The sequence below is a fragment of the Lutra lutra genome, chromosome 9 (assembly GCF_902655055.1).
Source record: "Lutra lutra chromosome 9, mLutLut1.2, whole genome shotgun sequence".
In the NCBI taxonomy this organism is placed as follows: domain Eukaryota; kingdom Metazoa; phylum Chordata; class Mammalia; order Carnivora; family Mustelidae; genus Lutra; species Lutra lutra.
The window spans coordinates 100,895,616-100,910,207 of record NC_062286.1 but is presented as its reverse complement, the minus strand read 5'-3'; the positions used below and the strand labels follow the sequence as shown (position 1 = coordinate 100,910,207).

At 43.1% G+C, this 14,592-nt stretch overlaps 1 protein-coding gene and 1 non-coding gene across 5 annotated transcripts in view; both read right to left on the bottom strand.

Moving 5' to 3' along the window:
• Positions 1-14,576, bottom strand: part of SNX5 (sorting nexin 5) — a 28,228-nt gene extending 13,652 nt beyond the window's left edge. For 2 of the 4 annotated variants that reach the window (XM_047744593.1, XM_047744595.1), the window contains exons 1-4: positions 14,443-14,576; positions 14,121-14,203; positions 2,019-2,123; positions 27-137 (exon numbers count right to left, since the gene is read on the bottom strand). In XM_047744593.1, coding sequence (XP_047600549.1) covers positions 27-137; positions 2,019-2,123; positions 14,121-14,171 — 267 coding nt within the window. In that variant the 5' untranslated portion in view covers positions 14,172-14,203; positions 14,443-14,576. The remainder of the gene's footprint in view (positions 1-26; positions 138-2,018; positions 2,124-14,120; positions 14,204-14,442) is intronic. The other 2 variants (XM_047744594.1, XM_047744596.1) reach the window with 2 other exon arrangements.
• On the bottom strand, positions 7,338-7,574 carry LOC125110190 (small nucleolar RNA SNORD17). Its single transcript, XR_007130512.1, has one exon. It is a non-coding gene; the product is annotated as a small nucleolar RNA SNORD17 (small nucleolar RNA).
• Positions 14,577-14,592: the final 16 nt, after the last annotated feature.

Genomic DNA, 14,592 nt, shown 5'->3' with positions numbered 1-14,592 from the left:
TATCTGATTTTCTAAAATGCACTTACAATAAGCCCAGCATAGTCTGCAGTTTCAATAAGAGTGTCATGTAGCCACACAAAGTCTTCATGCTGCCTTGTAACAGAGAACTCTGGATTCTGAAACGTGGACAGCGTGGTCTGTGAAAAACAGTAAGAAGTTAAATGGTAACCACCACTTTTTGATAAAGTGTTTCAGGTTTCCTGGGCCGGTGCTATGGGAAAATTCTGCATGAAAAACATCTCAGTGAGACTCAGTGAAGAACAAAAGCAGCAACATGTGATCTCCTTACTATAATAAAAGTCACCCCTGAAGGGGCGGCCTGGGGGAGCTCAGTGGGTTAAAGCCTCTGCCTTCGGCTTAGGTCATGATCTCAGAATCCTGGGATCAAGCCCCACTTTGGGCTCTCTGCTCAGCGGGGAGCCTGCATCCCCCCCCTCCCCCGCCAGCCTCTCTGCCTACTTGTGATCTCTTTCTGTCAAATAAATAAATAAAATCTTAAAGAAAAACAAAACAAACAAACAACAACAAAAAAGTCACCCCTGAAGATTCAACATGTTCTTTAAGGAATTCTTTTCACAAAACCTCTACCTCTCAGGTCAAGTCAGGCAGACATAATCACATAGTTGTCACACTGCCTCCTGAGTGAGGTATGCTAATCAAGCCACCAAGGTATTAAGAGGAATCCACGTGGGGAAGGACCATACACATAGCATGTCTATGCTGGAGATGTGCTATAACCCAAAAGCTTTGTATAGCATCTTCAGTCTTGAATTCATAGTGCCCAATGATGGCACTGCTTTGCACTATACAGCTATTTTTTTTTTAAGTTTAGAAATTACCAATTTTTCAGTAATAGTTGAGTCACTGGTTTTCTCAACAGCTGTTCAAAATGTTAATAAAAGTTTTGTCGCATGGTAGCAAAGGGGGGGGCAGTTTGCCCAATTCAAATTGTGCCTCAGCTATTTATTTTACTTAAACCTGTGGCAGTTTCCTCATCTGTGATAATACAATAATACCATAAGGTTATTATAAAGAGAAAATTAAATACATGTAAACTCTTTACAACAATGCCTGGCATGAGACAAGCATTCAGTGCATTTTAACTAGTATGGAAGGAGAACGCACAATGAAAATGTTCCTGAAAGGATGGATTCTGAAACACTGTATTTACTCTCCACATTTTTTAGACTGGCATATTGCCTCTGTCAAATTAAAAATCTATATATAAGGCACTTGGATAGCTCAGATTGACTCTTGATTTTCAGCTCAGATCATGTTCTCAGGGTTGGAGATAGAGCCCTGCATTGGGCTTCAGGCTCCATGGGGAGTCTGCTACAATTATCTTTCCCTCTCTCTCTGCGCCCATCCCCCACCCCTGCATTGTGCTCTCTTTCTCTAAAATAAAATCTTTTTAAAAAACTGGATGAGGAGGGGCACTTGGGTGGCTCAGTGGGTTAAGCCTCTGCCTTCTGCTCAGGTCATGATCTCAGAGTCCTAGAATCAAGTCCTGCACCAGGCTCTCTGCTTTGCAGGGGGCCTCTTCCCTGCCGGCCTCTATGCTTACTTGTAATCTCTGTCAATAAAGAAATCTTTTTAAAAATAAATAAATAAAATTGGATGAGGAAAAATGTGTTCTGAATCACAGCAAACAGAAGAGGCAAAGACCAATAACTTATTAAATACGGGAAAAAGCAAGCAAAGGGGGAAGATCTACGCTATGCAGGTAGTGGCTCCACACATCACTGTCTGGTCTGCTTCCTCATGAAGCAGAGTACAAGCCACCCAACATGAGCAATACCCACAGCACTGGGGCTCCCCCACAGTGGAAAATGCTGAAGCGAGAGCACTTCTCTGATGCTCACTACAAGCAAGATGAGGTATGTTCTCCCTCAGCAGTCGTGTTACATGGCAAACCAAACAGCAATCATTTCAGTTCAGGACATCTCTTCTTGCCCACTGTGAATCACAAAGCTACAGCACAGCATTGCTTTGATCACTAAAGTCACTCTGTCACTTACCTTGGTGTGCACGGTAAATTTGACCTTCTCTCTCTCACTGAGTGCATCAGGTATGTCAATCTGAAGCGAGGGATCAACATTCAGGTCCACAGATACAGATCTCAGCTGAAAGACAGTTTTTGGCTATTAGTCTCAACTTCACCATAGTGTTAAAAGTATCCCTCCAAAAATGAAAGCTAGGAATTAAAAAAGCATTCTATACAAGATCATTTATAACAATAGCTCTTACATTTATTTAGACAGCTCTTACATTTATTTGAAATTGTAGGGAAACCTGCTCTTTAAATGAATGGGTAGGTCGAAAATATTCCTGTATTTCTGGATAAAGGAACGAGATGATTTTATGTCTATGTGAAAAATACACTTAACCAAATACTTCAATTAAAGTGGCTTGGAACTAGACAGAATAAATAAATGCCCCAACTACAAAGAACATTCAAGAGGCATTACCAGATAGTACACAGAACTGAACTAACTTAGAAACTAAAAAAACAAATACACAAACGGTCATGTGGTATGGGATTCCTAAGTATAAAAGAAAAATTAGCTCAAGAGAACCAATTTATAGTCAGAGATTGTTTCAAAGAGATGAAAAATCTAGACACAAGATGTAGGTTACAAAAACAAAGGCCTCAATTAGGAAAATCCCTTTTTTTTTTTTTTTTGGAAGATTTTATTTATTTAGTTGACAGAGATCACAAGTAGGCAGAGGCAAGCAGAGGGAAGCAGGCTTCCTGCTGCGCAGAAAGCCCAATGCAGGGCTCTATCTGATGATCTGATCCTTACCGGAGCTGAAGGCAGAGGCTTTAACCCACTGAGCCACCCAGGTGCCCCAAAATACCACATTCTTTTTTTTTTTTTATTAAGATTTTTATTTATTTGTCAGAGAGAGAGGGAGAGAGAGCGAGCACAGGCAGACAGAATGGCAGGCAGAGGCAGAGGGAGAAGCAGGCTCCTGCTGAGCAAGGAGCCCGATGCGGGACTCGATCCCAGGACGCTGGGATCATGACCTGAGCCGAAGGCAGCTGCTTAACCAACTGAGCCACCCAGGCGTCCCAAAATACCACATTCTTGACACAGGAGGACAAGTGTGAACATTGCCCCAGAAGCAAAGTAACGGATTTTGTTATCTAGAAATTCAGAGGAAAGGAATACCCAATTTCTTTTCCCAGTTTAAGAAGAATTTTGGAAGAACTAGACTGTTGGAGGGATGTGGTTAAAATAGCTTTCCCACTAAATCTAAAACATGATAAATGTCCTAATTCTGAAAGCAGACAAGCTGAGGGTCAATCTGAAGATGTGATACAAACACAGCATGACAGTGTATGCAGAATAAGCAGCTCATCCCCCTCGCACCCAACTAGGAAACTAGTGCCAAAGCATCACACTCTAGATTACTGAACCCGGGGAATGCCAAGTGAAGACTGGCATTAAGAGGATAACAGAGCAGGGAATACGAAGTTACTTCCCTCTGAATTTCCCTTTGAAAATTTCCCCTTCAAAATCTGAAGTTTAACACCAAGTGAAGTTTAACCTCAGAAACTAGAAAATCTGGTTCCATCAGTTCTATAAAGATTAAATATATTCACATACCAAAAATGATTATTTCTCTCCTCTCTATCTTAGAAGGGAGCAGTACCCTCTTTTCCTTGTGAGCACCGCAAACTAAAACATTTTAAGCTGCAAAAACCAGTCAGCCCTTGAACAATGGCTCTCCTCTAAGAAAAAGAAGCTTCAAATAATAAAGAATAAATAGTTCCTACTCAAAGGCTTCAGGTATTAATAAGAACACAGTATACTTAACAGTCCCTGACATCTCAACCTCAATATTTCTTCCAAATGGATTCTTGATTACACCTATGAAATATTTGCTTGTTTGGCTTAATTTTCACATGTCCATTTATGAGATCTCTGCAAACAAGAGATAAAGCTTCAAGGTCAGGAATACTTCCTTTTATCACAACTGTGACTCCAGCTGACATATTTCTGATAAAAGCTTCCTTCCTTCTGTTCATTTGTCACTGAACAAATACAGTGTTGGAAAAGACCTCAAAATACACACAAAATCTGATTGCAGAGAATACTGGCCATCCCATCTATCTTATGTTTATTTCTGGTAGTCCAGGATATAAAGTAGGCCAGGTGTAAAAGAGGCAAGAGATACTGCTGGAAAAACAGGGTAGCCCATAGGACAGGTCTAAGGTACATTCAAACAGCTGCTCTTTCCTAAGATTCCAGCTCCCAAGAAGTCACAAATCCTGGTTCCTAGCCAGCTCTCAATTTCTGAAGACCAAAGATTCCATTTTAGCCCACTACACGTGAAGCAAACTCCATGAGCCTACAAACTCCACATGGACTACATTTTGAATTAAGATTGAAGTACCCAAAGGAAACGGTATCTAGTAAATGGGGTTCATTTAAGCACCTCAGTCAAAGCCACAATCAACTTTCCCAACTGCTTTTTGTTCCACGCAACAAATTATTCTGGTTTCCTCTCTTCCCATAGGTTCAACCATGCAGAGGTAAAACCCCAGACTTACTATATTACTACTACTTCTTGTCAGCACAGAAATCGCAAAAACCACCGGAGGCTTCAAAAGACTTTCCATCATAGGATACCAAGCATCCAATGTTCTCCAACATATAATCATTTTTGCTGGGACACGTCACCTTAGAATTCAAACAAAAATCCAACCACCTGACATGATAGTCTTATCCTCCCCCAAAACCCCCAGATAACACAGTAAGTCTGCATTTGAGGCTTAAAGAACTGTTGTCTGAAAAAGAAGATACTAGCAAAATTCCACACAATTCAGGCCATCACCAACTCAGAGAGTCCTCATTCACAAGCTAAATGAACTTTCTTGTTCTGAAAAAGCATATAACCCTCCAGATAATGAAGCAGATACATCATCAAGTAGTAAAAAGTTGTGAAATGTTCAAAGATTCTAAGTCAGCACTGTATCCTGAGTCCGGAAGCACAAGTGTGATTAAAAGGTCAGCATTCCTCCTGCTTAGTCAACAAAAACACCCGACTGCCCCATGCTGCAATGCTTGCTAAATAAATCACCAGGATGGAGAGTATAAGGATTGCACCCCTCCATAAACTTTCCCCCATTCACCCACCTCCATCCCCTTTCCTAAAGGAGTATTCAGAGTACTGCTTAGCACCGCAGGCCAACACTGTCAGTCTTTGACTTGGTCCACAGATGGCTAGAAGGAGGGAGACTTCAGAACTATCTGACCTTAGGCATATTAATTTTTCTGCTTCCCAGTTCCTTAGGTACCTCCTGAGAATCCAATTTAAAACCTTACCTATTCTCAAACAATGGAAGTTTTAAAACTTTCTTTCGTAGATTTCCATAGAAACCACTGCATCACATACCCAAAGTTTCAGATAGTATTTCAGACCCAAAGTACTTCCCTACCAGATTAATTCTTACGAAGATTACAATAATCTTTAAAAAGGGGGGGAGAGGTAGGAAACAAGCACTGCTCCATTTAGAATGCAAATTTTTAACTGTTTAAAAACAAACAAACAAACAAACAAACAAAAACCAACCTGAATGCTATGGGGCCTGGGTTAAGTGTCTGCCTTCAGCTTGGGTCAGCTTGGGTCTGGTCCTGGGATAAAGCCCCATGCTCAGTAGGGAGACTGCTTCGCCCTCTCTGCTCCTTCCCCATGCTCGTGCTCTCTCAAATAAAAATCCTTTTCAAAAAAATCTGAATGCTTGCTAAAAGAACCTAAAAAAGGGAAAAACTGATACAGAATCCCTGTGCACTTCCTTACCTGTTTATCACCTTTACAGCTGGGGCACCTGATACCACTACAGAGCAATTCTGCAGAGCTCTGAGCTGTGAAGGACCAATTCTGATCCAAATCTTACTTATAACTCACCGTGGTACAAGATACCACCATCTGCAAAGCTCCTTCTACAAATGGTTTAATGGCTTACACATGGCAAAGGGTACCCACCTATGTGACTGAAGAACACAGAAAATACTTACATAGGATGTAGTAAACGTTATGGTGACAGAAGACTCCAGTTTACACTAGCAACATACAACCAAAATGCCAAGACAACACAGTGGGAAGAAATTATCTCACAGCAATTCTGTTCTGCTAGAATGAGGGCTAGCTGAAGAGCCATTTACACTGAACTACTTTGGATGGGGGCACTATTGTTGAGCACTGGGTATTATACTAAGTGATGAATCACTAGATTCTGTTCCCAAAACCAATGCTACACTGTGTGTTAACTAACTACAACTTAAATAAAAATTTGAAAATAAAAAACAAAACCAGTTTTGGGGCACCTGGGTTGCTCAGTGGGTTAAGCCTCTGCCTTCAGCTCAGGTCATGATCTCAGGGTCCTGGGATAAAAGCCCTGCATCAGGCTCTCTGCTCAGCAGGGAGCCTGCTCCCCCCCCCCCCCCCGCCTCTCTGCCTACTTGTGCTCTCTCTTTAGAAAAAAAATAAAATAAAATAAAATAAAACCAGTTTTGTACACAGGAGGAAGTTGGATATGCTAGCACATGCGACACCAATGTGTCTTCCTTTCAAACTGTTTCTTTCTCCTAAGGCTTTTGCTTTGTAATCCCTCCCACTGCCTAGGAACTAAGACCCCTATCAGGGAGGGAGGCAACATGACACATTATCCACTAATGGTCTGTTAACAGCATGGAGCAAAACAGCAGCCATGAAGCCTGCCTTGTAAACCAGATTTTCATTTTGATCACAAGAACCAAGAAACAGGCTATTTCAGCTAGAAAGGTATGCACACCTTGCCTGGCCCAATACTCATTAGTGAGGAAATAAATTTTAAAAAATGCTCAGCTGCAGACTTAACGTAGTTCTGAAAACAAGACTCACATGATCATACTTATGAAACACACTCTGCTACTATTTCAATTCATAAGAAGTGCTCTAATACCATATCCTCCTCCAAAGCCCTCTTCGTGGTTTAAGTAATTGCTAACTCCAAGAGTTTGTTAGTTTTCCTCCATCCTGAAAGGTAACCAAAACCTATTTGTTATCTGCATTCAATTCTAGCTTATCATCATAGCACTGGTGCATGAAAAGCAATTCAATCAACTCTAAGCAATGTATGAGCTCTGCTTTTACAGGTATTTGTCACATCTCCTGCCTCACTCCCCCCACACCAACTGGGTCTCCCCTTCTGCAATTCAGTCCTGCCGTTATCAATCTTAGTCCTCAAAGATAACAGAACCAAAGGCTTCTGGAAAACTTCAGTCTAGAAACACAGTAATAGTTATGGAAGTCATACGCTTTTAAAACTAGATAAAGGGCTGCAGCAAGTGATCAGATTTCTACCACTCATCTTGGTGAGATGGGACCCAGAGGGACCCATCCCTGCTGACACCAACCATTCTAACCGGTAGTCTACCAACACACAAGCTGCCCACGGTAGAACACCGCAGACTGCAGGGCATTTGGAGGCTACGTAGCCCCAAGTTCCTAGAACAGGAACCGAGGCTTGGAAGAAGGTCAGTGCAGCGCACTCAGCGAATGGATAAACTGAATCATCACTTCACAAAGCTGCAAGCCCATCTATGAACTAGTCAAATTCCAACAAGCAACCAGAAAGAGATTAAGTTCAATTACTGGCTTAAATACCTTAATTCAAGAAATCCATCTATGTGCCAGATGCCTGAATTATTTTCAAATGAATTCACAAAACAAATGGGTTAAACTGTATGATGTGTAATGATCTTGCAGCAGAGAAGGTCTACTAGGAAGCAATAAACCAACACTACAGAGGAAGTAGCTCCAACAAATCCATTCAGAGCTCAAGTCCTTTGCCTCCCCACCAAGGCAAGGCTGCTCCCAGCAGTTTCTTGGTCTACCAAGTCCAGGGCCCTCTGAAACAAACCTGACATTTTACACATTAGTCACCTTAATGAGGATGTTTAGAAACATTAACCACCATGGCGGCTTAGGCAGCACATATACTGCAAACATTCACGCGTGAGCCTCCTGAACTTACTTTATGATCAACCCAAGATGAAACAGACAGATTTGAGAATAAAAAGAATTTACCTTACCACCAATGATGTGGTTCAGCAACATGGGCAGAGAACTATCTGAGGTTAAGCTTGTGTCATCTAAATTTGAGACACAAATCATAGCATACAAAAAGAGAAGGCTCGTGGTGGCATTTCTTCTGCTTTGAGTCAGAGGTAAGGCACATTTCCCGGATCATTCAGATACAAAGACTGCAACACCAGCTTTTCAAAATTTTATCATTCACCAGCTCCCTGTATCCATTAGCACAATGTTCAAGCTTTGTAGTACTCTCCATGAAAGGTTAAGTGAAAACCTTGGAAATTGGTGACATCTGCATTTGTACTCTTCAAATTTACACGGACCCCAACAAAAGTAGTAAACCATAAACTATTCAGGCAGAAAATGCACACTGTAGGCAACTATCTTGAGAAAATTACCCTTTCTCTCCAGACCATAGTAGTACCTTAAAAGTTACACCAAATTTGTGAAAAGAAAAGCAGGAGGGAATCAAGCCAAGGACCCAATTTCTGAAGTGAAGAAGTTCAGCTACAGCTTAACACACTCCCTGCTGTGTATTTATGGTTTGCATTTGGGGTGTGAAACAGCTGATGATTTCCACATTCCTCTTTTAGGGTGAAGATCTCTTTTAAGAGTTAATTCATTGGCCAATTATAAATAGGTGTTAAGAGGTAAAGAAATAGCTCTTTGGAAAGCTAAATCATGCAGAGAAACTTCAATTTATACTTGTGAGAAGTTTGCCACATTCATGTGAGACAAGATGTCCTGCAGCTGTCTTCCTGCCGTTTCAAAAAGTAAAGGCAGAATTTTACAAAGCTCTGAAATACTTTCCTCAAAAGAACTGGGTTCATTAGAAGTTAGGCTGTTTCCTTAAAATACTATCTAACTTCACTGCATGAGCCTTTCACACTGGTTATTTGAAGAATTCGGAGTACTAACCTACAGAACTACTCTTGCCTAATTTCTTCAAGCATTCAGGCCCTGACAAAGCAAGATGTTCAAAAAGCAGGGTATTATACCAGTTCTAAACACAGCACACTTCTCAGTGAGCTTACATCATGGCTCACAACGCTCTGAGAGTGCGATGTCAGAGCCCCCAGCAGCCTTAGTTTCCACAGTGGCACTGAACTCCACCATGGTAAACACAGCTGCCCCTGTAACCTTCAACTACCCTGAACCTGCTGAAGAAATCCACCTTTTTCCATCTTTTTTTTTTTTTTTTAAGATTTTATCTATTTATTTGACAGAGATCACAAGGAGGCAGAGAGGCAAGCAGAGAGCCCGATGTGGGGCTCGATCCCAGGACCCTGAGATCATGACCTGAGCAGAAGGCAAAGGCTTTAACCCACTGAGCCACCCAGGCGCCCCCTTTTCCATCTTTTGATACGATTCCTCAATACTGGTGAGAAAGCTAATTCCAAAGTTGGTCAACAATGCTTACGTTTTTATACAGCATTATTATTTCCTTAGAATTTATCAATCCTAGATCTAACAAAATTTGAAATGGGCTTACTAAGTATTGGTCTCCTTAACACAACCTGACCCACACATCTCATACCATCTTAGGGAGAAAAGTTACCAAGTGATTCTAAAGGGACATTTGATAATTCATAATTTTACTCTCACTACTGGAGGGAAGGGAATCATCACCCAATAGAGGCCAGGGGTACTGAACCCCCTACAACGCACAGTACAGTTCACCACAACAAAAAATTATCAAGCAAAAAATGTGCACAGTATTTAGGTTGAGAAGTCCTGCTTTAAACCAAAGGTCTGGGGCACCTGGGTAGCTCAGATGGTTAAACATCTGACTTCGGCTTAGTCATGATCCCAGGGTCCTGGGACTGAGTCCCACATCAGGGTCCTGGGATTGAGTCCCACATCAGGCTCCTGGCTCAGTGAGGGGTCTGCTTCTCCCTCTCCCCTACTTATGCTCCCTCCCTGTGTCTCAAAATGAATAAATTTAAAAAACAACAACAACAACAACAACAACAACAAAAACCTCTGTATTAGATGTTTAGGTTTTGCCAAAGGAGAATCTCAAGATATAGAAAATTCTCCCTTGACCATTTCTTCTCACAGCCAAAAAAAGGAGAGCAGATTATGACTTCTAAAGTAGTATTCACAAATAAGGATCCTAAGACACACTGTACAAGTTACTGATCCAGAACTAAGGTGTGGGCAGCTCCAATTAAGTCATACTTCTGGCGTGCAGTAAACTAAGAGAAAAATGAAGTCAGGCATTTGGTATAAACTTCAGTCCACAAAAATTAGTAAATTCGGACTTGCTATAGTATTTTTAAGAGTTCAATATTGTTCCTATAACTATAGGTCACTCTTCACCCAAAATGAAAGAGAACAGTGTCCCTACAACTTCCACACCAGTTTAAAAAGAGATAGGGCAGGATTAAGCCCCACATAGGGCTCTCTGCTCAGAGGGGAATCTGTTTCTTCCTCTCCCTGCTGCTTCCCCTGCTTGTGTTGTCAAATAAAATCTTTATGCACAGGACACCTGGGTAGCAGTCTTAACAGCATCTGACTCTTGGTTTCAGCTCAGGTCATGATCTCAGGGTCCTGGGACTGCACCCTGCAGTCAGGCTCCAAGCTCACTTAAAATTCTATCTCTCCCTCCCGCTCTGTCCCTCCTATTCATGAGGTCTCTCAGATAAATAAATAAAATCTTTAAATAAAATAAAAACAACTAGCTGCAAACCAGAGTAGCACCATAAACTTTAATGACTGGCAGAGGAGACACCACTCAACCAAAATTCACAAAACCAACTACTGAAGGGCCAAGCTGTAATAGCTGTAGACAGAGAAGAGTATCACCTCACAGCTTTCCTTATGTGTTAAACTTAACTGGACCCTGGTAGCAATTTATTATTTACAAAAAAGTCCAGGGGCACATGGGTGGCTCAGTGGGTTAAAGCCTCTGCCTTCGGCTCAGGTCATGATCCTGGGGTCCTAGGATTGAGCCCCACATCGGGCTCTCTGCGGAGAGCCTGCTTCCTCCTCTCTCTCTGCCTACTTGTGATCTCTGTCAAATAAATAAAAGTGAAATCTTAAAAAAAAAAAGTCCCAAAAGGCAATCAGGACCCACATTCAACTTACCCTAGGTTTGCTAGACTAACAGGAATGAGATTCATCAACTTAAAAAGATAGACAAGGACTCTCTAAGCAGAAACTCACATATGCTACCCACCTATTTTAATGACTTTTTTACAAAGGGAAGGCCCAGAAAGCCTAAAAAAATAAATACAGAATGACCGAAGGCCAGGATAACTATTTTTGCAGGAACAAGGTTCTGCATAATCTCCAATTTTTCTCTCCTACCCATGAAAAACTCCAAGACACTACAGAACTCTGGAGGAATGAGGTATCTCGGTAATAGTTTATCATGATGGTAACGCCTAAAATGCTGTCAACGTTTTAACCTTTTCAAGAGCGACTTGGTGGGCGCCTGGGCGGCTCAGTGGGTTTAGCCTCTGCCTTCGGCTTGGTCATGATCTCAGGGTCTGGGGATCAGGGTCCGGGGATCAAGGCCCGCAGGAGGCTCTCTGCTCAGCAGGGAGCCTGCTTCCCTCTCTCTCTCTCTCTGTGCCTGTCTCTGCCTACTTGTGATCTCTGTGTCAAATAAATAAATAAAATCTTAAAAAAAAAAAAAAAAGAGCGACCTGGTAAAACCTTACTTTTCTAAAAATCAAAATACAATCTTTCCTGTCAGTAGAGGATGAGTTAAAAAAAAAAAAAAAATTTATCATGTATCTCTTTTCCTCAACTGCTTTCTGGGAAAGGAGACAAATCCTAACATACCCCCAACTAACGGATGTAACTAAGCGGAATTATCAGGCTACCAGATACAAACTAATACCCCTTTTAGTTTTGCTGAACAAGCTGAAAAGAGTACTTAACTGCACGAGCATTCAAAATCCTCAAGTCAATTATGTTCCCTACTTTACTAGTGATCTAAACCCCATCCTTATCCTCATGTAAGTCCCAGTGAGAAGTTCACATTTAAGACATTTGCTGTAAAAACATAAAATATTTCACTTGGCTAACAAAACTGTATTATGGCAAGAAAATAGTTTGCCCAAGATCTGAATTCCTGTTCTCATTTTTCCCAAACTCCCTTTCCCTGAACAGTGAAAAACACCTATACTTGATCCACAGCACAGGGCTGGCTGTGGATCACAGATTAAAAAGGCAGAATGAGGGGGGCACCTGGGTGGCTCAGTGGGTTAAAGCCTCTGCCTTCGGCTCAGGTCGTGATCCCAGGGTCCTGGGATCGAGCCCCGCAACGGACTCTCTGTTCAGCAGGGAGCCTGCTTCCTCCTCTCTCTCTCTGCCTGCCTCTCTGCCTACTTGTGATCTCTGTCAAATAAATAAAAATCTTTAAAAAAAAAAAAAAAGGCAGAATGAGGGAGCCTCCTTTTGAGGCTCAGTTGGTTAAACATCTGCCTCCGGCTCAAGTCCCAGGGTCCAGCTCACTGCTGAGCAGAAGTCCCTTCACCTTCTCCCTCCGCCCCTCTCCACTATGTGTGGCTCTTTCAAATAAATAAAATCTTTAAAAAAAAAAAAAAAAGAAGCAGAAGCAAGATGAAGCCAAGAGTTAGATTGGTATTATTAGGCTTTTTTATTTCCTGATTTCTGTAACTTAATAATTATGCTGTATAATCCTTTCCTGTATCCACTAAATAAGGCAGGAAACAGCCTTTATAACCCCCAGTTCTGTCGGAGCATGAGTGGTGGGAAAATTATTTTAAAAGTCAGCTACAATACAGTGCGGTAATACAGGAAGGTCAGTTGAAGGAGTTAAGTCCTTTTAAATAGCTATATAAAACAGATTCTGGATCAAGAGATGAGGTACCAGATTGGGGGGGGGGGGCTACTGTCAATATTCCTATTCAAGCATCTGAACTCCTATAAAGAAAACTACGGCTATAGTATTCTAGAAAGAATCATTATCTCAAGCTCCCACTTTCGGCTAAACAAAGAACACTTTGCGCTTCAACTCTCAAAAATATAAAAAGTACCCTACGCTCACACACCAAGTTGCATTTCAGTAACTAACGCGGCAACGACACCCCTGCTGGAAGAATCCAGCTAGCTGTGTTTCACTTGGCTACTTCCTAGATGGAAAACAGTCTCTCCCCACGTGCTGCGTGGACCAAAGGTTGCCTCTGACTTCTGAGTAGATGTAACGCTATTAAAATGCCTTCCAGGTTACTTACACTTGACAACGCTTTGTATTCTTAGGGGTTTTTTCCCCCCATTTTTTGTCAGAAAAAGTTTCATGGTGATGATTCCGCACGTAATGCGTCTCGTACCCACCTTTATTAATTACGAAATTAGCAAGTGTAAAAGACCAATGAGAGACCCCTCTCAATCTTTAATTGGCCACAGTAACCCGAACTTATTGCATTACCTTTTAGAACTCAAGATTTAAGGGGCATGGGGACAGCTTACACAAACACGCAAGTTTTTAAAAGGAAAACTAAGTTTAACAAGTATTTCAGTACCTACTAAAAATGATGAAATTCCCGTAGTGACGCATTTGGCGTTTATAAAGTTCTAAAGAACACGCTTCAGATTTGATTTGATGGAATTTCCCCAGTATTTGGGCCAAAAAGCTTTCCCAAAGGGGGGGGGGGGGGGACTGGCAGTTCGAAGGCAACAGACCAAAATATGCCATTTACTGCACGTCAAGTGCATTTCACGTTCACCGTCGAATCCTTAAAAAGCCAGAAGCTTTCCTAACTTTTTACGGGAGAGTACTTTCTCATGTCTCCAGAGAGGAGCTCCAAAGACCCGCCAAGCGCCTTCCGTACCCGACACCCGGGCGTGTGCTAGCAGGGACCGGTGCCGCGACGCCGGCTCTCGCCTCGGGTCCGCAACCCTCAAAGAGGAAGGAGCAAAGGGCCGTGGCGGCGCGGGGTGGCCTTTGCGGAGAAACAGGGCTGCACGCGCAGCCCTCAAGGGGTAAGGGAAGGAATGTAGGGCTCCAGGAGGTCGGCGTGGCCTCCCGTCCTGGAGCACGAGGGCGAAGAGGGCCTCACCTTGCTGCGGTCCTCCTCCTGCTGCTGCAGCAACTCGGGAACCGCGGCCATGGCGACGCGGGCCTCGAGCGGGGGCCGCCTGGCTGTGCGAGGAAAGAAGAAGCTGGGCCGCCGCCGCCTCCGGGGCGCCTCTCAGGGGCAGCCGCGGCCCCGCCTCCGCCAGCCTCCCTGCCCGACGGCGGCGGGAGGCCTCCGGATTCCGCCACCATCCCAGCAGCCCCCGGAAAGGCCAACAGCGCGACACGTGCTCCCCCAGGGCGGCCTCCCCCGTCCCCGCTGCCGTCCATCTTGGAGCCGGGCAAAAAAGCTACGCGTGGCCTAACCTCGCTCCGGGCCACGCGGAAACCGCCAACCGCAGGGCCGCGACAAGGACTCGGAGCAACGTGAACCCTCTCAGCAAGGCGCGTCTCAAGAAAGCCCGCGCTTTAGCGCGGGGCAATTTATTACTCAGCCAGAGTTCAAGATGGCGACG